The sequence below is a fragment of the Abramis brama genome (assembly GCF_963993115.1).
Source record: "Abramis brama genome assembly, chromosome: 22".
Lineage (NCBI taxonomy): Eukaryota > Metazoa > Chordata > Actinopteri > Cypriniformes > Leuciscidae > Abramis > Abramis brama.
Window position 1 is genome coordinate 12417220 of NC_139984.1, and position 26917 is coordinate 12444136.

The 26917-nt window shown below is 37.3% G+C and overlaps 1 protein-coding gene across 1 annotated transcript; it reads right to left on the minus strand.

Annotated features, from left to right (window-relative positions):
* Nucleotides 1-23808, minus strand: sycp2 (synaptonemal complex protein 2; the record flags this gene model as incomplete). Its single annotated transcript, XM_084098645.1, has 40 exons — nucleotides 1-578; nucleotides 666-722; nucleotides 871-949; nucleotides 1218-1276; nucleotides 1373-1472; nucleotides 1573-1667; nucleotides 1779-1924; nucleotides 2330-2467; nucleotides 4655-4834; nucleotides 4929-4983; nucleotides 5076-5309; nucleotides 7090-7307; nucleotides 7516-7837; nucleotides 7977-8150; nucleotides 8643-8713; nucleotides 9528-9690; nucleotides 9789-9846; nucleotides 10023-10060; nucleotides 10162-10204; nucleotides 10301-10362; nucleotides 10483-10519; nucleotides 10605-10717; nucleotides 11257-11546; nucleotides 12927-12993; nucleotides 13126-13200; nucleotides 13613-13764; nucleotides 16680-16758; nucleotides 19557-19685; nucleotides 19799-19870; nucleotides 20347-20495; nucleotides 20647-20707; nucleotides 21394-21498; nucleotides 21588-21633; nucleotides 21724-21776; nucleotides 21865-22007; nucleotides 22144-22178; nucleotides 22356-22450; nucleotides 22652-22737; nucleotides 22839-22863; nucleotides 23704-23808. The coding sequence occupies 40 exons, from the start codon at nucleotides 23806-23808 to the stop codon at nucleotides 507-509; spliced, it is 4281 nt and encodes a 1426-aa protein (XP_083954771.1). The 3' UTR covers nucleotides 1-506.
* Between the last annotated feature and the right edge of the window lie 3109 nt (nucleotides 23809-26917).

Consider the following 26917-nt stretch of genomic DNA (forward strand, 5'->3'; position numbering starts at 1 on the left):
TTTTCAACCATATTTATTCTCCCATAAATTGAACTGCACGTGGCACAGGCTTTATGAGGTTTGCTTATTTAGTCCATTGCTAGTGAATGCAAAAAAGAAAAGTTATCTTGACTTAAGATGGTTTAAGAATCCAGAATCCACTTTTTAATTTCTGCGCACATAAATCTAAAGGTGATTTTTATGAGGTGGAATGTTACAAATAAATACATTAGTTCTTACATCACCTATATCATTTACTTTGTTTTAGAGACACTTTTCATAACTATTCATTATTCACATTAAAAATCACAAGTAAATATGCGCACAAAACCATACACAACCAACACATTTTTTTCAAGGAGACCAGAATAAATCGCATAAAGTATAATATTCAAAATAAAAAAATTAACCTTTTGAGTAGTATTAATTTAAAAGAACATAACATTAATAACATCAAAGCATACAAACATATTTTAAGAATGGCTTCAATAAAATAGTTTTCAAAGGGGTGTTTTTTTTTACTCCGGTCAGAACCTGGATGGATCTGGGAAGAACAAGGACTGCAGTCCTCTTCGCACACTTGTCAAATCTTCATCTTGCTACAAAGACAAGAAAAATGTAATTCAGTCCTGAAGAAATTTATGTGAATTTAAGTATTAAATATCTGCCCTTGGGCTCTTTCTCACCATTTCTTTGAAGAAACGCTCCTGAACTGACTTCATGTTTTTCTTCATCAAAGACACCTGTGACAGAAGCAACCTCATTTAAAAAAAAAATGTCTTAATCTAGACAATCAATGCTTAAAATGGATTTGAACTGTACATATAGTTGTTATAACCCAATAACTACAATTATCAAACCATTCTGGACCCCCCAGATTCAGATCCTCACCTCCAAAGAGAAGATTTGATCCTCATACTCTAGACAATCATGCGCATCAGTCTGAACCGTGCTTTTTAACTTCTGTAGTCTGAAACAACAAAATCTAGTCTTTTTAGCAGCCCTTTTTCAAAGCTCTAATGAAATCACAAGATTCTTACCATTATAACACTACAGAGTGAACAAATAAGCAGCATTACATAAATCTTGCACAATTTTAGCTATGAATGGCTGGGAAATCCTGTTTGTTGCTACAACCCAGAACGACCCACAGATTGTTGCGTAGTCATAAACCGGTATTGTGATTACACTTACATGACAGTTAGGAAATCGATGGCATTCATCTGTTATATTCTCACCTCTTGGTTCCTTTCTCTTGGTATGTATGGAAGGCCAAGGTCTGCTTTTGCCAGTAAGTCTACAAATAGTTTGATTAAGTCAGAGGCCATTTACATACAAGTTCATTTTTATTCTTATTCTTATTACAAGGCACTTGGCAAGTCAGCACACTCACGGTCAGTTCCTCCTCCATGCTCCTCAAAGCCATGTCGTCTTGCTCCAGGTCTTCTATTTCACCCAACAGGACCTGTTTCACTTTCTCCAGCCTCTGAGAACTATATAAGGAGGACAGACAAAGAAAGCAGAAGAGGTAAATATCAAATCTGCTAGAAGGCAGAAACTCTGACCTCTTTTAAGTCGAGGGTCATGTCTGACCTGTACTGGTGTACTTGGACACTGACAGAGGACATGTGTTGCTGTAAGGTCTTTAAAGACTGTCTGGTGTAAAGATCCATTGTCCTGCAGCGATTCTGAGAAGCACACAAGAGAAGTTAGTGGAAAAGGCGAATAAACACTCGTTGAATGCAGCGGGTTTGAATCCTCAAATGGTTGTTTAGTGAGAAAAGTGAGATGAATACCACCTTGAGTTTACTCTTAATCTCTGAGCTGAACTGATGGCAGATAAAGCCCACCTCCTGATCAGGCTGGGTCAGGTCAATGTCTGCCTCCACACTGGCATGCCTGCAACTGGACCTCGTACAAGATGACAGTGTCTCCACTTCCTCAGCTGCAGGAAAAACACACACACACACACACACACACATTAGTCACACTTCAGCACATTCAAAAGCAGTACAGCTGAGCTTCTGAACCATTCAGTTATTTATGAGATTTTTTTGTTTGTTTTGAAGAAATGTATACTTTTATTTAGCAAGGATGCATTAAATTGATCAAAAGTGACAGTAAAGACATTTATAATGTAACACAATGTCTTTCAAATAAATGCTGCTTTTGAACTTTCTATTCATCAAAGAATCCTGAAAAATGTATCAGTTTCCTCTATATTACAATAGAAAACAGTTATTTTAATTTGTAAAAACTTTAGTAATATTGCGTTTTTACTGTATTTTTGATCAAATAAATGCAGCCTTGGTGAGCTCTTTCTCTCTCTCTCTCTCTCTCTCCTCATTACTTGAGATTGTTGTTTCATTGGCCCTTTTATTCAGGCCTCTCTGGTAACTTTTCTTTCTTCTTCCATTGTCTGCAACTATGTCCTCATCCTCTTCCTCTGAGCTGCTCTGATCCTTCACCAGCTGTTTAATATTGGGGCCTGAGGCACAGAAACACAAAGTCATTCACTGAATCAAACAAATCTGGGCTAGTTTCTTAATCAGGAAATTTTCCCAGCAGAATCACCGGTAACAGTGCCTGATGAGTCAGGATTGGGATATATATATGTGTCTGGGAAAGTTAATGAGAAGCACATTCAGTTAAACTGACGGCAAAACCTAAATATTCAGTAATGTGCTGTGTGTTGTATTAGAGACTACATCACATATATCAAAACAATAAACCCCATCTTCAACAAGGGTTGCTTAGTTTCTATCCTCGCCGTGTCATACTGGGTAGCTCTGCCTACAGTTAAATCTCATTGGTCCAAAATCTCGCTTTACATGGCTGTATATTAAAGGTGCAATAGATGATCTGGGAAATGCTAACATTGAAGTCATACGATCCCCATCCTTCCTGCAAATCGCCATTCAAAGCCACGCCTCCTCCAAAACACATGAACGCGCACAGACCAGAAGCGAGACGACCAGTGACAACGTTATTGGATTACAACATGTGTCATTCACCAGTGAGAAAACTTTACAGTACAATGAGCGGAGAAACAGAAACGATTGCTTGCATGCATAAGTGATTGTGAAATGACAGGTCAATTGACCTGTTGACATAAGGAAAGATTGCACTGTATTTCAGCTTTATTCATATGCGATTTCAGGACATAGCATTAACACAGTCGAATCTCACTGAATTATCTGCATAGGGCAAAGTCATCGGTACATAGAACTGTACTGTCAGATACAGAAATGTACTGAAATGTAGATACTTTCCACTTGTCTGTTTGCATGCCATTCTCGCTCTGTCTGCACAGCATACGTGAAACGTGCTGATGACGTATGATGTCTGCACAAACAGGCTTCGCAGTGGTATGCAAACACACGTTGACACACGGGAATACATGGTATCATTTCATTCGGACCGGATACAATGATTGAATGAACATTTAATGGCCCTACGCCTTCCATAGCGGATATTTATAAAAATACATTTAGACCGCTTATTAGAGATGTAATCACCTATTGCACCTTTAACACTATAACTCCCAAGACGGTCATTTTGACCGTTTTTAAATTTTACAGTGTAATAACTTTGTTAAAATAAAATAAATGTGGCTGTAGGACTCTGACTTTTCCTAAATATGTGCATATTTTATTCTGACACTGTTATTTTATTAAAATCACAAAACACACAACAGTTCTGACTATTTCTACCTAGAATTACCATAACGGTCATTTTGACCGCACGCATTATAAATATCATAAGTCCGCTACATTGCAAGTTTCGCGGAGGGACTTCATCACACGACTGGCGAGCGAACTTCGCTCCAACCACATGGAATAAAAAGCCATACAACTGGAGGAACTGCAAACAAAATAAAACCAAGGAGACATGTGCCAGATGTCACAAAGTGTACTGCACACGAAAGGCGGAGTTTATCTGTGTGGAATGTGCGTAAGCGTCAATGATGCGGGGTGTTTGCGCCGTTCAAATGGGCAGTTAACCTGATTTTGTTCGTTAATATTTTTTGTTCACTGAAACTAATCGTTCTAAAGCAGTTCGTTTTCTTGTTTAGCTAATGTTCATTTTTTTTCTTAGCCTGTTTGTATACATTTTCACATTCATTTGAATTAAAATTCTGTGTCCTGTTTATTATTACCTATCATTGTAGATCCATTTATTTTTAGATTTTGTATTGATTATTGAACTTATTTACAAACAGGGCTGTACTAAACAGTATGAAGCTTTGACGTTTCCTAACTTTTGTGCATGTCTATTCACGTGGTGAGTCCAGTGAAAAAAAATATTTTGACGCAAAACGTTCCTCAAATAGAGGCAGCACCTGTCGGGGGAATCTTTCTTTTGTGCTTGTTTTAAGGGCTATGACGACAGGAATTATAAGCTTCATTGGAAAAGAGAAGGTTAACGTACAATAGATATGACATGACGAAAATTACGTTCAGTACGGCCATATGAACGTCAAAGTATGAACGGTCAGAATGACCGCTATGGTCGTTCTAGTAGTTATGGAATTCCGGTAGTTCTAGTGTTAAACATCAAATATGGTTTGAATGGCTGGTATTTTCATAAGGGAAGAAAATACTCAAGGCTGGAATCTTGTCACATAATGCCTAGTTAGGACGACACATAATCCTTTTTAAAAGGTGATAATTACCCTTACTAGGAGTCCAGTGTTTATCAGTAGGCACGAACAGCTTTCTGGGCTTCATTTTCAGTGCTATCTGAGAGGGAGAAGGTGCCTTATTCTCTTTGTCCTCCTCACTGTCCTCATCTCCCTCTGAAAAATCAGCAGACTGGCACCGGATGAGATGCTTGTGGATGGCTGAGGACGGACCTGATTGGCAATTGACACAAAGAATACATAAGATGCTTTTATTTGTATACTAATAAATGACATAAAACCACAACTTAATTAAAAATCTATTCACCTGACTTAAATTCTGGTCTCTCAGCCTTACTTCCTTGCTTGCTTGCTGGTGTTTTCTATAAATCGTACAAGAATGAAGTGTGTGTTACGGAAATGTACTACTATCCAAAGTGTAATTGTGCTTAGAAATAAGCTGTTAAACCTGTACCTCTAGCTCAGTGCACATGATGGCAATGTTGCTCACAGATAGGCGAGAAGATTGGCTCATTGTCACAGAAATGACAGACCTCCTTCCAAAAGATGCTGGGCTAGTTCTGTTCATGTCAGCCCTGTGCTCCTCCTGGAGGTCAGGAGAGATGATTGGGGAGGACAGGGTGCATTTCTCTCTGATGAAGAGGGGCTGAGTTGAAGTCAGTGATGAGTGGACCGGACTCAGCTCAACCTGCAGGAGTGGGACAGAGGTGAACTTGCATTACATCAGTGGCTTTCAATCCTGATCCTAGTAGAGACCCACCACTCTGCACCTTTTCTATGTCTCCCTTATTGAACACACCTGATTCAGATCATCAGCTCGTTAGGAGAGAGATCCATGAACTGAGCTGAGTGTGTCAGATAAGAGAGACATACAAAATATGCAAAGCGGTGGGTCCCCAGGAGCAGGATTGAAAACAACCGCATTACATTAACATACAATAGTCAACATTTGAAGTGGATCAAAACCTTTCATCAAAGTTATACATGAATTTTGAACAATACCCGTTCTTGTCTTAGGACAACTTTGATTAATTTTTTTGATCCACTTCAAATGTTGACTACTGTACTAACCATTTTAGAGTCTTTAATAACAAGGACAATATATAGATGTGTGATTCATTGTATTACATTATAAATGATCAAACTATGTGGCATTCATTTTAAAGAAATGATATAGATATAGAAATCGTTAAGATAGGTGTGCATACAGCACACTGCTGCACAAAATAGATTTATGTACATAATTATGCAGGAAATATTAAGCATGAACATATATGGGATTATTAGCAGAAATTAATTCAAATTTACATGAAATATTACAATACACACAATCCCCTATTACTAAATTGCACTAGTCTATACTATTAAAAAGTTTTACCATGCATCATCTTGCTCAGTGACAGTATAAATGCTTGGAAATAAAGCTTCATGTTTTTAACTCCATACGCAGTCAGCGTCATTTCTCTGAAGTTGTGAAGAGTAAATATTATTTCCTGATGTCTTTTTGATGACCAACATCCACTTCAGACTCTTGGAAATCATTATAAAGCTACAGGTCAGCTCAAATTCTACGGCTTTTTACTAGCATGACCGTTTGCATGATACGTTATTTGTATATTTGTTGAGCTGATTATTAATTTAACCAACGTTTAAGTCGTTATCTTTACTTCTTTGAAATACATGCTGTTATGAAAACACTGTTGAATCAATTACAGATACTGTACGAATATCATTGTCATTCTGACATTTAAAAAAAATATATAAATGCTGAGGTGTCTCATCCATCAGCTGTTCTGATATTCGCTACTGTAATGAACATTAACTTAACTTTTAATTAGCAGGGCAAATTCCCAACTTTAAACAAATAACCATTTAATGTTTAGGACATTTACATTGTAAGAATGTACAGGGAGACTTCAGATGCTGACTCGTTAGGTAATGTTTTCTTATTAAAATCAGAAGATTTCCTATGTATTCAATAGAATGTGAGGGAATACTAGGAAATACCAATATGGTCAGCAGACAAAAAATGATTAGTGTTGAGCACTGCTTCAGTGTCACATGATCCATCAAAAAATAATTTTAATTTGCTGATTTGCTGCTCAAGAAACTTTCTTATTATTATCAATTATATATAATATGTTGCATTATCTATGTGTATATCATTTTGTTGAAAGCAGTTTTAATATTTTTATGGAACCTTTCATATTTTTTTTATATAGAAATATTTTGTAACATTATAAATTTATTGTCATTTGGAACCAGTTAAAAGTAATTGCAAGAAGAAATATTAAATCTTTTATTCAGCACTTTTTTTTTTCTTATTGTGGTCCAAATACTTTTTGGGACAACTGTATGATCAGAACTTCCAATGAAATGAGACTTAAGAGCTTTAATGCAGCCCATTAGTACTTGATCTATCTATGAATGTGATTTGGAAACCTGCCCTACGGTTGCTTCCTGTTTACCTGAGCAGCAGGTCGATTCTTCTTACAGCCTCTGGAGGCTGTGGAAACAGGAGGTTTCACAGCACCTTTTTTCCCTAGTGTTTTACAGCGAGAGGGGGCCTGGGTTTCTTTGAGAGGACTGAGAGGCTCTAGTGGAGAAGAGTCAGCTTCGATTGGAGAGATAGACAGAGAACGGAGAGGTGTAGTATTGGATCTCAAGTTGGTTATTTTTTCGCCTGCTATAGAGAAAAATAAAATGTAAGTTACACAGTGGTTACAAAAGATTGTTGTCTTTGTACTAGGATGTCCATTTATTCAATTTAGTGTCATTCAGCATCGGTAATTAACTAAATGATTTATGCCCCTGACTTGTAAAGTTGACAAATTAACATTTTGATTAATAGCCATACAATTATACAAACTCATTTAAATCATTTTAATTCTTACATCTCATCCTCTCAATGGAGGGAGGCGTGGCAAATGTGGAAGACAATCTTGCAGCCCAAGATTCTTTCTGTCTTCTGGCGGACCCCTGAGCAGATGAGGTCTTCTTCACCGTGAGATGCTCTGGACTGGACATCTTCTTGCCTTTATCATTCCTCTGATCTTGCTGAATCTTCACAACGGCCTTTTCTGCCTTTTTCAGCACATTCGTCTCACTTGGTCGTCTGGCTACTTCTACAGATGTTTTCTCTCTCATTTGTTCTCGTCCTGTGGCTTGAGCTGGGACAGTCTGCTGAAACGCTGTTGGTCGGACAACTGCCTTTTTCTATTTGGAGAAGAACCAGACAAATTTCATTAGGACTGTTATCATTAGTCTATCTAGACTCTAAAAGTCTTCAATGAAGGCATTAACACTAATGAAGATCCGCTTGAACTAACTTTGCTAATAGAGAAAAATCACATGCCTTAGGGGGTGGTGCTTTTTCGCTCTCTGACAGGCTGGACAGGTCGTCTGAGTCAGATGGCTCTCTGTAGGTTTTGGTCAAGGCTGCAGCTCTTTGAGGTCGTCCTGTGGCTTTCTTATTTTTGATGCTTGGCTGCCGTTTATCCTCCTGTTCGGCCACTTTCTTCTGCCTCTTCTGTTATTCACCCAATCCAAAAGAAAAGGGAATGATTACAATCAACGAGTTTAAAAACACATAATACTACTCATTCATAAAAGTGTAACAAACTTATGTACAGGGAGGGAAATATAATTGAAAATAGGACTGCTCTTCTGAAATAAAAGGTAATTTTCTAAGCAGACCCACACTGATATTCAGACTAAACTAAGCTGCAAAAATGCTTAATTCAGAAATGAGTCCTGCTTATGACATTACATCTATGAGCACAAAATCACCCATATTTACCAATAAACACCACCTATGTAGCAATTTGACAAGGGCATTCTTACTTATTTCACATGCAGAAAGGTTAACCAATCATAACAGAGGTCATCTTATCCGTAAAATAGTAAGAGTCACAGACTTTTCCCCCTTTTTTTGGTGCAAATATTACAAAAGTGAAAAATAAAGAACTACAATATGGCTCCTTTAAGACATCAGTTGTGAAATTATTGGCCTTGTTCTTACCCGCTTTGGCTTGATTTGTTCTTTCACTGGCTTTGGCTTTGGCGAAGGCAAAGGTGTAAATGGCGATTTAACTGAAATAAAATGAAAGTGTAAGAGATTATCTGGTGCAGGAGGATGTAAAAGAGGGAGGGGAAGTAGTTATCCATAAAGTGCATGTAGTCCTTAATTAAATAGATGCCGGGATTGCTGTTCTTACACTACATGACTGTCTGAGGTACCATTTAGTTGCTGCTGTGTGCACATTACAGGAAGGATCAGCGTCAGGGGGTCACACATTACACAACATTTCAATAGGAAGAATCGCAGACAACTCTGTCTAGTCTACAAACTACATTTCACAAGCAAACACATAGATACAGGAATAGATACAGGAAATAACGTAAATTCACACGCGAGACAGGAGTTCTTCTTGTTAAAATGATGTATGCAAGAAGCTTGTGATTTGCAGCGAAAAAAAAAAATATATATATATATGAATGAGAGAATGGCTGCTTGCAGAAGCCTTGCTTGTTTATGTTCTGTTGCAGGTCTATGACTCCTCCCCCTGAACCTTCCCTTGCCCTGTATCATTCTCTCTCATTAGCTAAGTCATTTCCTGTCAAGACATATTTCACATTGCATGACTCTCAGTCACAGACAGGTCCAGATTTTAAGCATGCTTTACGGGCATCGACGCTTCTATCAGATCGTATCTTTGATCATACACACTACGAGATCGAGTCACTTACATGAACGAGCACCGATTTGCCACAGATTTCGGGCATTTGTCTGTGATATCCACAAAACTGTAACCAAGGGAAAATTGGGGCTACATCACATACACATGCAGTGTGTACCCGGCATAAGACATCTCTTCTCTAAAATATAGAGATGGGTGTAACATACATGCAGAGTCAGCTGATGGAAAGGTGGGTTTAACTGGCTGCCTGCTGTAGTCTGCCACTTTGGGTTTGGGTTTCCTGTTGGCAGAGTTTAACCAGCTAATCTCTGTCATATTGTCTGTGTCCGTATCACTGAACAGGTTTTTATTCACATTTGTCGTAGCAACCTAGGGGTGTAACAAACATAAAAGTATTAAATGTGGATTTTTGATAGGGATATATTAAATCAAGTGGTCATCCCCAAATAATTTAAGGAATGGGAAACCTTTGGAAGCTGAGGTTTCCTAGCAGACTTGGAGAAAGCTGGAGAATTACTTAGTGCACTAAAAGAAAAAAAGAACAAAAAATTTGTAAATATGCAATAAAATACATAATATAATAATAAGCAGTCACATGTCCACAAATATGCAGGGTTTCTTTGGAGAGATTTAACTGTCCACATAACTACTGAACACTAGAGGGGGCTATTTTTTTTTAAATTATAAATGAACAGAATTACCTGCTTTCCACTCGGGATGAATCAGAGGATTTCTTTCTCTGAAGAGGACAAAATTAATAACTAATGACAATTATTATCATTATTTTTAAATACTATATATTTAATGATATTTATTTTGTTTAGCTATGGGTGTCCTTACCACACTGATTTTTGGCGTGTTCTCTGTAAATGCATAAATATCCCTGAAGAGACCAAACAATAAATTAATTTATTTATAACAGCCATTTTCGAACGAACTGTCCCTATTTTAAAGGAGTGAAGTCAGTAAAATGCAGTACTCAAGCTTCTGGGTTGGCCTCTTGGATTTGAGCAAACTTGAACTCTTGGCCGCAGTTTTCTCCTGTAACATGATGAGTGGGAAAGAAAAAAGGTACATTGATTAGACAGCATCATATTTATACAACTGAATCTATTAACTTGCATTACAAATATGTAATATGTTCTTTTCTAAATGACTTACAGTGGAGGATGGATGGCTAGTCTTATTGAACAGATATCTGAAAGTGAAGGTAACACTGTGATTGCACGTGAGAACAGAGGAAAAGGTGAAGCGTGAGTGAAAGGTCCGACCGTCTGTGTCACCTGTCTGTAGATGCAATGTTAAACTGGGCGCCAGAGTCAGGGGATGCTGCTTTGGCACTTCTCTTATAATGACTGGAAATCATCTTCACCATACCGTCTGTTGCACGTGCCACCTTCAGAACATCAACAACAAAGGCTAAGTTCAATATAATAAACCTTCCTGTTTTCTTTGTTGCATTAGGCTATGAATTGATAAACATTTATTGATAAGAACTATTTCATGTCTTTTCATTTACAGTAGCATGAACCACGAGTAGTCGAGTAACTCGAGAATTGTTTTGATAAGAAATCGACAAGCAGAAATCAGTAGTCGTGCAACCCCTAAAATATATATATATATATATATATATATATATATAATCTGCAAGTAGCAAGTAAAAATATATATACGTTTAATAGGTTAATATTTACGTTTATATATAAGATTTGAATTACACTACAAGTGCACATTCAATGCATTTAAGTGCACTTCTTTTTCCACAAGGCCTGATTCAAACCTGCATCACCCACATGCTGCAAGTTTCACATCTCAGTGTGCCTAAAACAAATCAACTCCAAGTAATAGTAATGCTTAATGGTAATGCTTGCCTTAGCATACACTAATAATAATTTTAGAACATAAAGACATCTATTTGAACTAAAAGCATCTCACATTCTCATGGTCTGATGCATCGCCCTGAACTTTGCCACTCTTCCTTCTCTGTTGTGTAGGTCTAGCAGGCATGGACCTCACTGATTTCTCCACTTTCTCTTTCTCTTGACCTGCAGTTCTGGGCTCCAGTGAGGAGCCTCTCTGGGCTGCACAGCCATCTGTACCCTGCTGCTCCTTCAGCACTTCCTCCAATCTCTGAGTGAGCTGGGTTTGCAGCTGATTATGGGTCAGGGTTTTCGGTGCACACTGTGCCGGGGACAGACGCTGAGGTGGGGGATGAGAACTACCATCTGGAGATGATTACACAGAATGCAAGGTTACACAAAGCCACCTGATTCATATAAAGACAACATATCAAGAAAAGTGTTTCCAAGTGTTTTCTTTTTAACTGATTCAGGACCAAAAGAACTGGCTCATAAGACAAAACATTAGACAACATAAGCAATGGAGGAGTAAAAATGACTGTAAATTATTATATTTTATTACGAGAAGGAGACCACTTAGTGATAACGAGACATGAAACTAGCACAGTTATGTTGGAAAGTGGTTCAAACTGTCAATTATAGTAAAGAGGTCATAATAATAAAAAAATTAGTATTCAAGAGTACTGTAGTAATAATTGTGGTTGTAGTTGTAGCAGTTACTGTAGAAGTAGAGACTAGTAGTAGTTGTGGTTGTTGAAGTAGTAGTTGCAGTTAATGTGGTAGTAGAGATTGTAGTAGTAGTTGTGGTTGTAGTTGTAGCAGTTATTGTAGAAGTAGAGACTGTAGTAGTAGTTGTGGTAGTTGAAGTAGTAGTTGTAGTAGTAGACGTTATAGTATTTTTAGTAGTCACTCCTTACCACTGATTGATTTCTTTATATTTGTTTTATTAATATCTGTTATTTGTTTTCATATACTGACTTATACATGTTTATGTATGTTTATTTTAATATATATATATATCGTTTTTTTTTGTTTTTTTTTCTCTCTCTATCTCTTGTTTTTCAAAGTATGTACTGTGACACGTCCACCCAGTTACCTTTACATGCACACATGCACGCACACACACAAACGCACGCACCTGTCAGTTCCTGACTGTATTGGCTTTGTTTTGCTTGTTTGTTTGTTTATTTGTTTTCCCTGTTTGTGATCCCAATTTATGTACATCTTGCATATTCCAATAAAAAAAAAAAAAAAAAAAAAAAAAAAAAAAAAAGTATTCAAGAGTACCATGTAATGTAGTTTAATGTATTTGCTGATACAACATACTTTACAAAATAATCACCTTAACACTCTCTTCTATCTGTTCACTCACCTGATACAGAGCAGTTTTTAGAGCTATCTTTTTGCCATGCCAGCAGTGATCCAGATACAGAGATTCTCATTTTGCTGGAGTTCAAGCTCCAGAGACCCGGTGAACTGAATTGTTATAAGTAACAGATTGACATACATTAGATAGAGTCCTCTCGAATGAACGTACTGTTAGTCTATTACCCAGTTAAACAGTTGACAAACTGTAACCGAAATGCCAATAGAAATACACTCACAATGAGCTACCCTTTCTCACAGGTTGGGAGTCTGGGACTATGCTGTTATCTTTCACAAAAATAAATAAAATAAGGTTAAAAACATTCAAATATGTTAATAATAGCACTGGCATTTCCTTAGTAAGCTTAGTTCATTAAATACCAAAAGTGTTCTCTTCACATTCTTTGTCAGCTTGCACCATCTCTACTACTTTGTCTACAGGAATATTCTGCAGAAAACATGTTTTTATAGGGTTAGAGGAAAAAAAGGAGTAAAAAACAGAAAGCACAAAATGAACAATTAATAAAATAACATATGAAGTACTATTACTAAAAAAACAAACAAATAAAATTCAGAGCACCTTGCGGTACTTTTTTCCTTTAGCCTTAACGCTCTGGATTTTCTGTTGGTCCTCATTCTGGGCAGCAGGGGTTGACTAATAAGACACACACAAGATTCACTGATATTACCAAAACATGTACAGTATATGGCTTCGTTAGTTTAACTGTGTTTCATAAACTCTATTCTCCATTTGTTAGTCTGCATTAGTATAAACTGCCCTGCTGAAAAATCCAGCATAAACCAGCATGAACTTCATGTTGTCAAGGCTGGTTTATGCTAGTTAGAGCTGGTATAGTGCTGGTCTAGCTGGTGGATCTCAAGCCCAACTGAGCTGGTGTAGCTGGTCCACCAGCACTCCTGCTTCCCACTCTGGGGACCAGCAAGCCATCAACCCATGCTGGTCCCAGGATGCAAAACATACCTTATGCTGGTGACCATCAATGCTGGATTTATCAGCAGGGTTGGAGAACATTTGAAGTATCTGAAACTGTCTATAAAGGTTATACCTGTGCTTGAATTACATGGGCCTTCTTCTGGTTGTTCTCACAGTGATAAAAAAGAGATGTTTTGGACATCATGAGGTCTCTAAGCTCAATTTCCTTTTTCCTCTCTGAAGAGCTCATCATCTGAAGAGCTGGTTTCACCATTGGCTTCGTCACTAGAAAAAAGGGACCAAGCCAGTTGCAAAACGTAAAAAATTACATAAAAATCTAAAGGTGGCTATGTGTTACAGTAATTTCATCATCAGTAAGAGATGATCTTTATTGTGTGTGGTAATCGACAACACTCCAGAGCTTTACTTGTTTTCAACCAGGGCCTAAAATTAACAAAATGCGCGTAATATATGGCGAGTATATGAAACGGTGTCAATCACCAGATGGCCGGTAACATTTTTATGAATCCTAACAATACAATGTTGTGAGAACATGAACGTGAACAAACGTGAATGATGCTCGGGACAGTTGATGGGCCAGTGCTGCATCGTCACGAAAGTTTGAGCCTTGCCAATTTAAATAGTCAAGTGCAATAATACTCAAAAGAGAACTCGATTCATTACTCGTGTGCATTGTGGGAAGTTTTCTGTGCGCAAACATCCGAAGCGTACGCCTAGAAAGCAGTGTCTGAAACAGCGCACAACTGAATTGAGTTGTGAACACAAATTCACACAAAATTGTGTTAAAAAAAAGCCAGTCTCGGCAAATATCTGTTATGGCTTAAGTGAGCATAAACAGTCGAGAAAGACAATGCATCATGACAATGTATCAGTATTAGGTACAGTATCAGAAATTGGATCCATGCATCTGGTCTTAAAATGACAGCAGCCTAATATTCCTGCTGCTGCATGTGTTTTTAACGTTAATCAAACAACAAAGGACAAAGACAAATCCCTTAATGCTCTTGGCTGAACAACTTTTGTAACTTTATTTAGGATTAATCTATATTTAATTTATCCAGTAAATACTATGCAGTGTTATTTTACATTTGATTACTTTATTTGTGGTCTATACCTGAAAACTACTGTTAGACTTACCTGAAAAGCACTGTTCATTTCATTTGTATTTTTGTTCTACTGTATTTACAGTGAGGAAAATAAGTATTTGAACACTCTGCTATTTTGCAAGTTCTCCCACTTAGAAATCATGGAGGGGTCTGAAATTGTCATCGTAGGTGCATGTCCACTGTGAGAGACATAATCTATAAAAAAAAATCCAGAAATCACAATGTATGATTTTTTAGCTATTTATTTGTATGATACAGCTGCAAATAAGTATTTGAACACCTGAGAAAATCAATGTTAATATTTGGTACAGTAGCCTTTGTTTGCAATTACAGAGGTCAAACGTTTCCTGTAGTTTTTCACCAGGTTTGCACACACTGCAGGAGGGATTTTGGCCCACTCCATACAGATCTTCTCTAGATCAGTCAGGTTTCTGGGCTGTCGCTGAGAAACACAGACTTTGAGCTCCCTCCAAAGATTCTCTATTGGGTTTAGGTCTGGAGACTGGCTAGGCCACGCCAGAACCTTGATATGCTTCTTACAGAGCCACTCCTTGGTTATCCTGGCTGTGTGCTTCGGGTCATTGTCATGTTGGAAGACCCAGCCTCGACCCATCTTCAATGCTCTAACTGAGGGAAGGAGGTTGTTCCCCAAAATCTCGCAATACATGGCCCCGGTCATCCTCTCCTTAATACAGTGCAGTCGCCCTGTCCCATGTGCAGAAAAACACCCCCAAAGCATGATGCTACCACCCCCATGCTTCACAGTAGGGATGGTGTTCTTGGGATGGTACTCATCATTCTTCTTCCTCCAAACACGTTTAGTGGAATTATGACCAAAAAGTTCTATTTTGGTCTCATCTGACCACATGACTTTCTCCCATGACTCCTCTGGATCATCCAAATGGTCATTGGCAAACTTAAGACAGGCCTTGACATGTGCTGGTTTAAGCAGGGGAACCTTCCGTGCCATGCATGATTTCAAACCATGACGTCTTAGTGTATTACCAACAGTAACCTTGGAAACGGTGGTCCCAGCTCTTTTCAGGTCATTGACCAGCTCCTCCCGTGTAGTTCTGGGCTGATTTCTCACCTTTCTTAGGATCATTGAGACCCCACGAGGTGAGATCTTGCATGGAGCCCCAGTCCGAGGGAGATTGACAGTCATGTTTAGCTTCTTCCATTTTCTAATGATTGCTCCAACAGTGGACCTTTTTTCACCAAGCTGCTTGGCAATTTCCCCGTAGCCCTTTCCAGCCTTGTGGAGGTGTACAATTTTGTCTCTAGTGTCTTTGGACAGCTCTTTGGTCTTGGCCATGTTAGTAGTTGGATTCTTACTGATTGTATGGGGTGGACAGGTGTCTTTATGCAGCTAACAACCTCAAACAGGTGCATCTAATTTAGGATAATAAATGGAGTGGAGGTGGACATTTTAAAGGCAGACTAACAGGTCTTTGAGGGTCAGAATTCTAGCTGATAGACAGGTGTTCAAATACTTATTTGCAGCTGTATCATACAAATAAATAGTTAAAAAATCATATATTGTGATTTCTGGATTTTTTTTTTAGATTATGTCTCTCACAGTGGACATGCACCTACGATGACAATTTCAGACCCCTCCATGATTTCCAAGTGGGAGAACTTGCAAAATAGCAGGGTGTTCAAATACTTATTTTCCTCACTGTATGTGTGCTATTGCTTGAAATTTAATTTTTAATTTTTATTTTATTACTGACATTTTAGTAATGTTTTATATTAGTTAGTAGTTAGCTAGTAGTTTTAGCTGTGGTATCGGAACTGGAATAGGTATCTAAATTTGTGGTGTTATTACTGTATTGGCAAAAACAGTTTCATGGCTGGTCAAAAATATTTATTCGCAGGGAAATTTTCTGAAGTCACAGGCCATCGGCAGCTGTGGCAAAAAGTTTAGGCCCTGTTTTCAACCGAAAGCATTCCTTTAAACATGGTAAAAGGTGTAAAACAGAGCTTAGAGTACTCACACTTTTACTCTGGAAATCCAAGAAGCCGGGAATAGATTTTCTTACAGATAAAGTCATAAACTGCTTAGTGACCTACCTATAGAAAGCACACAACTGGAGGAACAGCTTCCCTGTGGACGCTCCGTGGATGCCTTCATCTGTAGAGGCATTGCCATCTGAGAAAAAGAGATTTGTGCTCTTAGCTCTGGAGAACAAGAGACCTCTGACCACTATGATTCCATTAACGTGCACACAGAGCCGTAACGACAGCAACATTAACAGAGGTGAGTCAATGCAACCATATTTCAGCTGTTAAAAGCTTCAAGGGAAAAAATACAAACTTCTAACTTCAAATGTGTGAATCTGTGATTCTTGTTCAGCTCATGATTTATTAAGCAGACACGTTCAGTTTAATAGTGTTTGTTCTCTAACTGAACTAAATGATTTTATATTTAAAAAAAAATCAAATCGACGGTTGGTGGCGGTTCCGCAGTGGGCAAGTGATGTAACCGTTGTTGCTCATAAACAAACATGACTATAATTAACCCCTGATGAAGCTAATTAAGCCACTTCTCCACCGTCAAGCTGAATGGTTATAAGAATGGTAAGGAACGGTTTGAGTTATATTTCCACTTGAGCCTGGTACGGCACGGCAAGATTACAATCCGTTCTTGGGCCGGAAATCTCAGCATACATATAGTGAATGCATGTAGTGACGTTGCAACTCAGGTTTGGCCTGAGGTTTGTTGTTAAAAAACAAAGAAAAGTTTGATTTGTTAACATTAGTTAATGTATTAGGCTAATAACTGACATGAACTAACCATGAGCAATTCATTTGTTATTGTATTTATTAATCTTAGTTAATAAAAATACAGCTGTTCATTGTTTGTTCATGTTACTTCACAGTGCATTAACTACGTTAACAAATACAACTTTTGATTTCAATTATGTAGGCTATTAGTAGTAGTAGTAGCTGTAGAAGTGCAGTTTATTAATAGTAAATGTTATCTAATGTACAGTAGTTAACGAGTTTAAAAAATGGAAGATTATTGTAAAGTGTTACCGATGTTATACACCGATTCAGACGTCTCGTGAGTTCAGTGTTGGACAGATCAGTTGTTTTAATCATTCATTAAAGTGAATCAGTTCAAAGGAGTCATTAGTTCGCGAATCGGACGTGTCATTAGTGGACGTGTAGCCTACGGCACGCATTGTGTGATTATCTCGGCAGTTTAGGACATCGCACAAGATTTGTGTCAACACAGAAATCCCTGGATAGGTTTTTTTTGTTTAATGAAAGTTTTTTTTTATGTCAGCTGAATGTGCGGAACGCTTTTCAGAGAAGATAAGGCAACAGTAAGCAAACTTAGGTCTTCCGACCTTTTACTATCGTGGCAATTGATTTTGATTAATATGCGCGAGGGAGCAAGACAGCGCTCGTGGTTTTTGAAGTCTGGGTGTGCGCGCTCAGCCGGGGCTCTCTCTCTCTGCTCGTTCTTATATGCGCCCTGTCAAGCGCAGCAGTCATTCAATGCTACATCACTCACCGATCAAATAAGACTTTGGCGGGACAAGAATTCGCTTTGGCGGCCACCAAAAAAAATTCAATACAGGAAAACCCCTGCATAGACCTTTATCTACAAATAAAGTATAATAATGGGAACATTGATCTATGAGAGAGTGTCATCGTGTTACTGTTGTAACCGAACGAGACGCGCTGTTTGAATGCTGAATGGAAAATGACTGAGGAGAGATGAGTTTTTAACTTGAACTTAACGACTTAAATATTCATTTTTACCTCACATTATGCTATCGAATTACTTTTTATGCCTTTAGTGGGGCTTAACAATAACACAATAGTATGCACAATATCGGACCTCACTGAGAAGCTGCAGCCGTGGCGGGATGATTTTTGGTGTGGCGGACCACCACGGCAGAATGAACGTAGCGGAAAAACTGTATCTATAAGCTAACACTGGTCTCTCACCAAGACACCTGCCCTGTTCTCCTCGCACCACAACTCAATGTGTCTCCTCTGACCGTTGTTTTGTCTAATCCTGGCCTGTCCCTGCTCTCTTGGCCACCTAGCAGGCTCATCATTTTATGGCTGAGGTCCGTCATACGAGTAAACATTTAGGCTACAATTTCCTCAGTGTCTGAACTGTCATTGCGATCCATTGCTTAAATTCCTACTGTTTACTTTTTCAACATTTCAAAACATTGTTTATGCATCTTTAACTGCATTTTGCTGATTAACTTTAATAAAGGTTGATCTATAGTTACATAGTTATACATTAGATTACAATTTCTGTACCTGAAAATCTCCTGTTTTAACCTACATGAAAAACCTGAAAAGCACAGTTTATTTTATTTATATGTTTGTTCTGTTGTATTTGTTTTTGTATTTGTAATTTGATATTATTTTTTAATTTTTATATTTTATTACTTACTGTTTAAACTAGTAGCTTTTGGTGTCATAACCTTATTTATTATGGTTATATGTATCAAAAATAACGAAAACAAAACTATGCTTATTTTTATAGGCCATTTTCTTTTCTTTTACTTTATTAATGTTTTGTTATGGGGCCATTTTAGCCACTGCCCTGACCGGGCCAGTAGAAAAAATCCTTAGCGTTGAGCCCTGTGTTTTACAGTAGAATTTTAATTACAATTTTTCTTCCATGTTTTAATTTTAATTTTTATGCACTTTGCTTGAGAAAAAAAGTTTAATGTTTTATGCCTTATTTGATTGCCAGAAAATTTTTAATGCACAACACAGAATTTCTGGGGGGGAAAATGATAGAATTGATTCTTAAATAATTGACTTTTAAAATTTAATTAAACCATTAAAATGGAATCCAGAAAACTAATTCAATTCAAAGCTCTCACAAAACATCATTATGCTCAATAAAAGCTCTACAGGCATCCTAAAATGGACAATTCAAATGTTTATTTTGTGAGCATCTTGTCTTACCTGTTGGGGGATATTGTTTGTATCTGGTGTTTGATGTGCTAGAAACTGGCAGGGAATGCCATGCCTCACTGATGATACACTTCCCTCTACACGCAGAGAGGGGGACACTTGACTTTCCGGAACAAAAACCTGTTAGTTTAACACAGACCGTCAGAGTTAAATTCTTGTTAAAAAGATAAAAGCAATGTCACAACTGACCTTAGGAAGAAGATGTTTAAAATTATCTTTTAATATTTACTCACCTGTGAACTTTCCTGTGAACTTAGATTGATGTGAACAGGTGTTTTCGCAATAGAGGTCTTTCTTACAGACATCTGACAAAAAGCAAAAGGGGACACATGAATGTTGATATGCTGTGTGACATTTGCATTAAAGAAGTCATTACACATTTAATACAAGCGTTCCATTCCCCTTAGCAGATTTAATCAGATGTTAAGGCTGTACAGCTTCTCCTGCTCAAAGGCTTATCAAGTAAATGATGCGATCCTAATAACCACATAAAAACACGAATTTAATCAATGCATTAATCAATCAATCAACATGTCAATCCATTAATTTAGTTTTGGACTAATCATTCTGCTGTAAAGCTTTAAAAAACAACACTGTGTATAAGATTAACTGAAGATTATCTCATTGATATTGTTAGATTGGGGTTTGCACTGAATACACTAAATAAAATAAATATTCTGATTAGATCTGATTCTTGACATTTATATCTTAAAAGTTGTCCTTTCATGTACAGGCAGGTCCATCAGTGATCTTTTAAAGTAATGTCAGCCACATCCCTCACCCTGTTTTTAGCCTGACCATAAACATTCTCAGTGGCTCGCAGGATGTCTAGAGAAGAGCTGAATTTGATGCAGACTCTGGAGCCCTCCAAGCTGTCGATGTTGACAGGCTCAGTCAGAACCAGACGGAGAGCCTTTCTGCCGCTCTCTTCTGTGAAGTCAAATATAGACAGATGTGTCGTTCATATACAGCTTAGAACAAATACTTAGAAAGATTGATATGGATCCAGAACTATTGTTTTTGTGGGTCTCGAGATCATTTGCAGAAGATCTTTTTAAAGAGACAATGTTGATTGTACTACCTTCTACTGTGTAACTGTGGACCTCATTTTCAGCAATACACAGAGTGCTCCACTGGCCATCCTGACAGGAGGGAGATACATCTAATGTTCACACACTTATTCTTCCAAAAAAACAACAACTGTTAAAGATTAAATTTAAGCACACAGAGGCGCATTTCAGACAGTGCACGAACAATGAATTGATTCCTTTTTCGCACCTCTTTGCACTTGAACTGACACACAAAATACACATCTTGGAAAGTATTCTCATAAACACAGTCGGTTATGTCTTAAGTGATAGGTCTTAAAGTTACAACAGCCTATAAATAATTGCTGCTGTCTGTGTCACTAATGCTAATCAAACAACAAAACACAGCTTTAACAAAGATTAATCCATATTTAATTTATGCAGTGAACACTACAGTGTTATTTTACATTCAGCCTAATTATAACATTTCTGTACCTGAAGGCTACTGTTAGAGCTTACTTTATTATATTGTATTTATCTATGCATGTAATTAATGTATTTGTTCTTATTCTAAAATTGAAACCCTGAGTTTTGTCTGATCCGTTGCACCACAAATAAAGAGACATCCACTCCTGCATTGCGTGTTCATGCATTTGGGGGCGAAGCAATGTAGGGAGCGGTGTGTTTGTTTGGGTTGATTTATCAACAGAATTTCTCAGAAATAAATCGCTTACTGCACCTACATACTATAATTATTTTCCAAGGTCAAATGTAAGATTGAGAGACTATAGAGTCATTACCTGGGCATCCTTATCAGTCACACAGAAGTAAAAAGAGATGCTTTGACTTCCAAGGTTAAAGTCAATCCAGAACGCTTCAAGATTCCCATCCTCTGGCATGAGAAGCTGTAAACATTATAATACAGATATTTACATGTATGTATTTCCATACTCATTTCTAATGGCTTTGTCCCATACTAAATATGAAAACTAACCTCATGTTTGTCTAAAAATGCCTGCAGGCAAGGGTAGGAGTACACACTGTGAGAAGATAAACCAAGACATGTTATACAATCTGTAAAAAAGAGAAAGCTGTGAAGAGAAAGCTGTCAAAAGACATTAAGTAAGTACCTTCTCCCATCTCCTTGCATGCCATTCACCATATTTAGAAACTTCCTGCAGTCCTGTCACAAAGACACATACAAAAAACATACTACAAAATTCTATGCAACCAAAAAAAAAAAAAATCTGTTAATGTCAGGCCATATTTACAGTCTCAAACTCAGAATCCTTCATCTTCTTGAATGCAGAGGAGACAAAATTCATGGTAAACCAGGAGTCAGCTAGTTCATTCCTCTGAGCTGGTGAAGTCATTCTGCAGAGGGCCTCCATTAAAGACACCTGCAGGTCATAATCTAAACAGCAGCAGAAATGTAGCTAAAATCAGTCATAGTATGAGTGCTTTTGAATTTGTGTTTAATTATAATTCTATAATCGCACTTTCTAAACTAATCTGCCCAAGTATTCACTACAATGGATTTTTGCACTAACCTCCACCTCTTAGGATTCGACTGGCCACGTCATTTCTGATTAAAAACAGAACAGACTAAAGATTTAAAATACAAGCATAGTTGTACCCCTACAGGTACTTTCCTGAATAAATGTGTCCACAGGAGCAAAATGGGAACTTTTATATGTATGGTTAAGTACTCAAGAATCCTTCAAGAAACAGGAGAGTGATAATGCATCATCATCCAACATACATCATACACGAGGCATCTTGAGATGACAAGATCTTCTTCTTCTTTTTCAGCTCCATGGGAATCTTTGCCAGAATAGCATTGAGTTTCCTTGCTGCCTGTCATTAAGAGTAAATAATAATCCTTCATACATTCCCTCCTGTAATTCAGTCTTCTATTTCTGGAAAAATCTGGGTAAACACAGCTCAAGTGACATGTCATGTCTGGAGGTGTTGAATTGAGTTTTTGTCATTTGGTCGAAACGATTACTTTCATGCTCATTAGTGGTGACTGAAGCTAAGCTGTATTGAATCTCTTACCTCCTTCTGGATCATGATGTTTATTTGGGCATCGGAGGCCAGTTTGCCAATGTGACTAAGCAGCGCTTCTGTAACTTCACATGTACCTGAGGAAATACACAGATTTAAATGAATGCACTGTACAACCTACTCTGTTTCTGTCTTTTTTTCTCTCCAAAATACTGAAAATCTGGAACAAAACACTCACCTTCTTTACAACTTTCATGAACAACCTACAGAGGTGAAATAAAAAAATTCACAGATCAGACTAATGTATTACAGTATATGTGTCTGTGTGTGTGTACAAATTGTGCCACACACATCCTAATAAGTGAAGTCAAAACATTCTGATTGCTCCCTGGTGATTGGCTTCAAAATAGATGATAAACCCCGCCCTCTCCATGTAGTCGAATGGGATGCGAGTGAAAGACTTAATTAAATGTGTTTCTTTTGCACTCTTTTGTTCTTGTACTCTTTTCCTAGCAATTACATTTGCTAAGTCATATTGCAGCAAGAGAAATTGACATTTGTGATTGCTTTCAGTAGGTATGTTTACTTGATTTCAAATTCAAAGTCCTGTTTATACAGTACAAACCCTATATGGTGCAATCCGATTCACATATTTGTTTATATATGCATTACAGTAAATGCATTTTGAACAAAATTTCAGCACATGCGCAGCGCCCAGTTGCGGCATTTAGAACTGGAAAAAAGTTACAATGACAATATCGTCCATGATTATAATTCGCCTTAATGACATCTCTAAAAAGAAAGCTGACATTTGTCAGAAGAGCTTTTTTACTAAATATTTAGTTAACATTCAGTCTCCTCCACTGACCAGTTCGTAAGATATAGCCTAAATAAACAATAATTTAAGTGCATTATGGCACTGCACATGTGTGCAAGGTATTTTCGAATCTGATTAAGCTCAATCAGAACGACTGAGGTGTTCGCATGAAGGCTTTTCTATCCAATTAAGCCATCAATCTGATTACTAACAGAATATTTGGGTGCATGTAAACGTAACTATTTAAATGCATTTCCTTTTATCCCAAAAATGTGCCGTTACAAACCATCAGTGCATCAAAGAAGTCCTCAGCCAGCTTTATCAATGTCTCATTTCTTGATGACCCTGCCTCCACCCACAGCTTTCTGGCCTTCTCGAACCACTGGACCATGTAAACATATACATTTTAAGCCATGAATATATTATTCTCTTTCACCAAAATAGACATACAGAGAGAACAGAAACATTGATTATACACTTATCTTTTTAACAAATCCCTGGGCGACGATGACAGATATTCCACCACCTCCTGGAAACACCAGCATCTCGCCATATTTGTGTAAAACGGTAAGAACCAGACAAGCATGGTCCACATTTCCAAGATCTATTTCCTGCAAGAAGACACAATACAGTGCATTAGTGCCCGGCCACTTTTTCAGTGGCGTTGGTTCCGGAAGTATTTTTCCCATAGGGATTCTGAAAAAAGTCTTTGTTAAAGGGTATATTATAAGCGATGAAACAAATCAGGTATCAGGTATGAATCAAATTACAAATTTTTATTTCAAGCAAAAAAGTTTTTGAAAATCTGACAAAAAGACCAAGGTACAAGAATGTGTACTTAAAGGCTTTAGTGAGTACGGGGGACGAGGGCTTACTTATTTATTTAATAATTTATTTAATTGTTTACTTCGTTTTATTAGTGTGAGAAATTGGAATCTTTTTCCATCATTCTTGTACCTTGGTATCGTAGGATGTCCTGTTACTTTATCCTCTACAGTAAAAGACCTGGGTGTTATACTCGATTGTAACCTGTCTTTTGAAAATCATATTTCATATGTTACAAAAACAGCCTTTTTCCACCTTAGAAACATTGCTAAGCTACGTAATATGCTATCAGTTTCTGATGCAGAAAAGTTAGTTCATGCATTCATGACCTCGAGACTAGATTACTGTAATGCTTTATTAGCTGGTTGTCCTGCATCCTCAATAAACAAGCTACAGTTAGTCCAAAATGCAGCCGCTAGAGTTCTTACTAGATCAAGTAAATATGATCATATAACACCGATTTTATCATCACTACCTATAAAGTTCCGTATTAATTACAAGGTATTGCTACTGACTTATAAAGCCCTAAACGGCTTAGCTCCAGTCTATTTAACGGATCTTCTATCGCCCTATAATCCATCGCGCTCTTTAAGATCAATAAATTCGAGGCTTTTGGTCATACCTAGGATATCCAGATCCACCAAAGGAGGGAGAGCATTTTCACATTTGGCTCCGAAACTCTGGAATAGTCTTCCTGATACTGTTCGTTGCTCGGACTCGCTCTCCCAGTTTAAAACTAGATTAAAGACGCATCTTTTCGGCCAGGCATTCATATAATATTTTTAATCTTACAGTTCAAACTACAATCCGGCCTCTAGTTCATAAATGCCAGAGGAGAACTGGCCCCGACTGAGCCTGGGTTCTCCCAAGGTTTTTTTTCTCCATTAGGTCACTTGATGGAGTTTTTTCGGTTCCTTGCCACTGTTGCCTTTGGCTTGCTCAGTTGGGGATATTTTGGGGGATATTTTATTTTATTTTATCAATCAATAAATTCCACTAGAAACAAACCTTGTTGTATTATTTTATTTTAATTTAATACTGTGAAGCTGCTTTGATACAATCTGTATTGTGAAAAGCGCTATACAAATATACTTGATTTGATTTGATTTGATCATTTTGCAAGACTAGCGGGCTAGGTTGGTGATGAAGAAAAATGTCACTTCACATTGAAATATTTCACCCAAAGGCAAGCCCATGGATATCACACATGCAATTTGCAAACATTGCACAAGAGTTATGCTGGTGAAGGAGTCTCAAACCACAATCAATTATTCCCTTAAAGTGAAAGTGAAATCAAAAACTGTCCAAGCTTTTGCCATCTGACTCTGTACAGTGCATTAATTCTCTACCTCGGTGCTGATAAAGGTATATCAAATCTTAATTTATTTGCTTAACATTTCTCTTGTCTATATATTAATGATAGTGGAAATATATCAGAAGAATCAATATTTAAAAATAAAATAAAAAATTGCAATGCAAATAAAATATTTAACACATAACTTACCCTGTTGAACAGCTTATCCAGCTTGGTCATGAATTGTCTGGAACATTTCAAAGAGGTTTCCTCCTTGCTTTCATTGTGCAGAAATTTTTCTAGGGCCTGAAAATTATTGTGTTTGAAAGCCTCATCCACCATTTTCTCCACCTAAGTAATAAATTATAAGGTGAACTTTGTGGTATTGTGCAAAAAAATGAATAAAAATCATCACGTATAATTACAGGAGACAAAGGCATTACAGAGGTGAGAGGTTACATCCATTTTCCAAGAAATAAAAGCGTGAAGTAACGTTAAACAGCTCTTTTGGGTTTGTTTCTCACCTGATGGTCCTGCAAAGGTGCCATGATGCGCAGACGATGACCTGTTTTAAATGTTGAAGATATTAAATATGATCTCAGACGCACACATTTCAAAGAAAATACAATTCCAGGAAAGATGAGAACTCATCTGTCTTCTAAATGTCAGTCTTTCTAATTCTCGAAATTACATTAACTACAAAAGTCACTAAACTACGTGCTTTGGCTTTGTTTAGTTTAGGATGATATTTTAATCAAATTATGTTGTTAGCGGACTTTTAGTCAGTTAATGACTCATCTACAGCATAGGCAGCGAATGACTGTGGCAAAAACAGCAAAATAACACACATAACAGTAAAGATTATTGCTGTAGGCGATAATATTTGTCTAATTATTTGATGGAGTAAATCGTAGCTAGTTTAGCCTGATGGCGAAGTGTTCAGAGTTACGTTAACGTTACCTCAGATTATGACTGACGCTTCAACGGACTTCAGGAGGAACTTTCACAACTATTAACAAATAATGTGAAGTTAACGCTGATCGTTCGAGACGAAAATGCTCAATTGTCACTCAAAATCGTTTGTAAAAGAAAGATATCTTTCGTGTTTGTCGGTTGTATGAAGCCGTTGTGTTTTGATAACGCGGGAAAGTAAAATGACGAGCACGCGCGGCCACATAAACAGACGCTGGTAAAAAAAAAAAAAGTAAAAAAAAAGTTGTTCTTTAGAGTCGGATCTTTTCAATGAATCGATGTTTCTCGATTTTTCATTAAAGTAAATTAATTTTAAAAACCTAACCATATAACCTATTTAGTTTGAATTGAACAAACGAACCGACTAAACTATTTAAAATGGTGTCTTAATAATAAAAAAATAAATAAA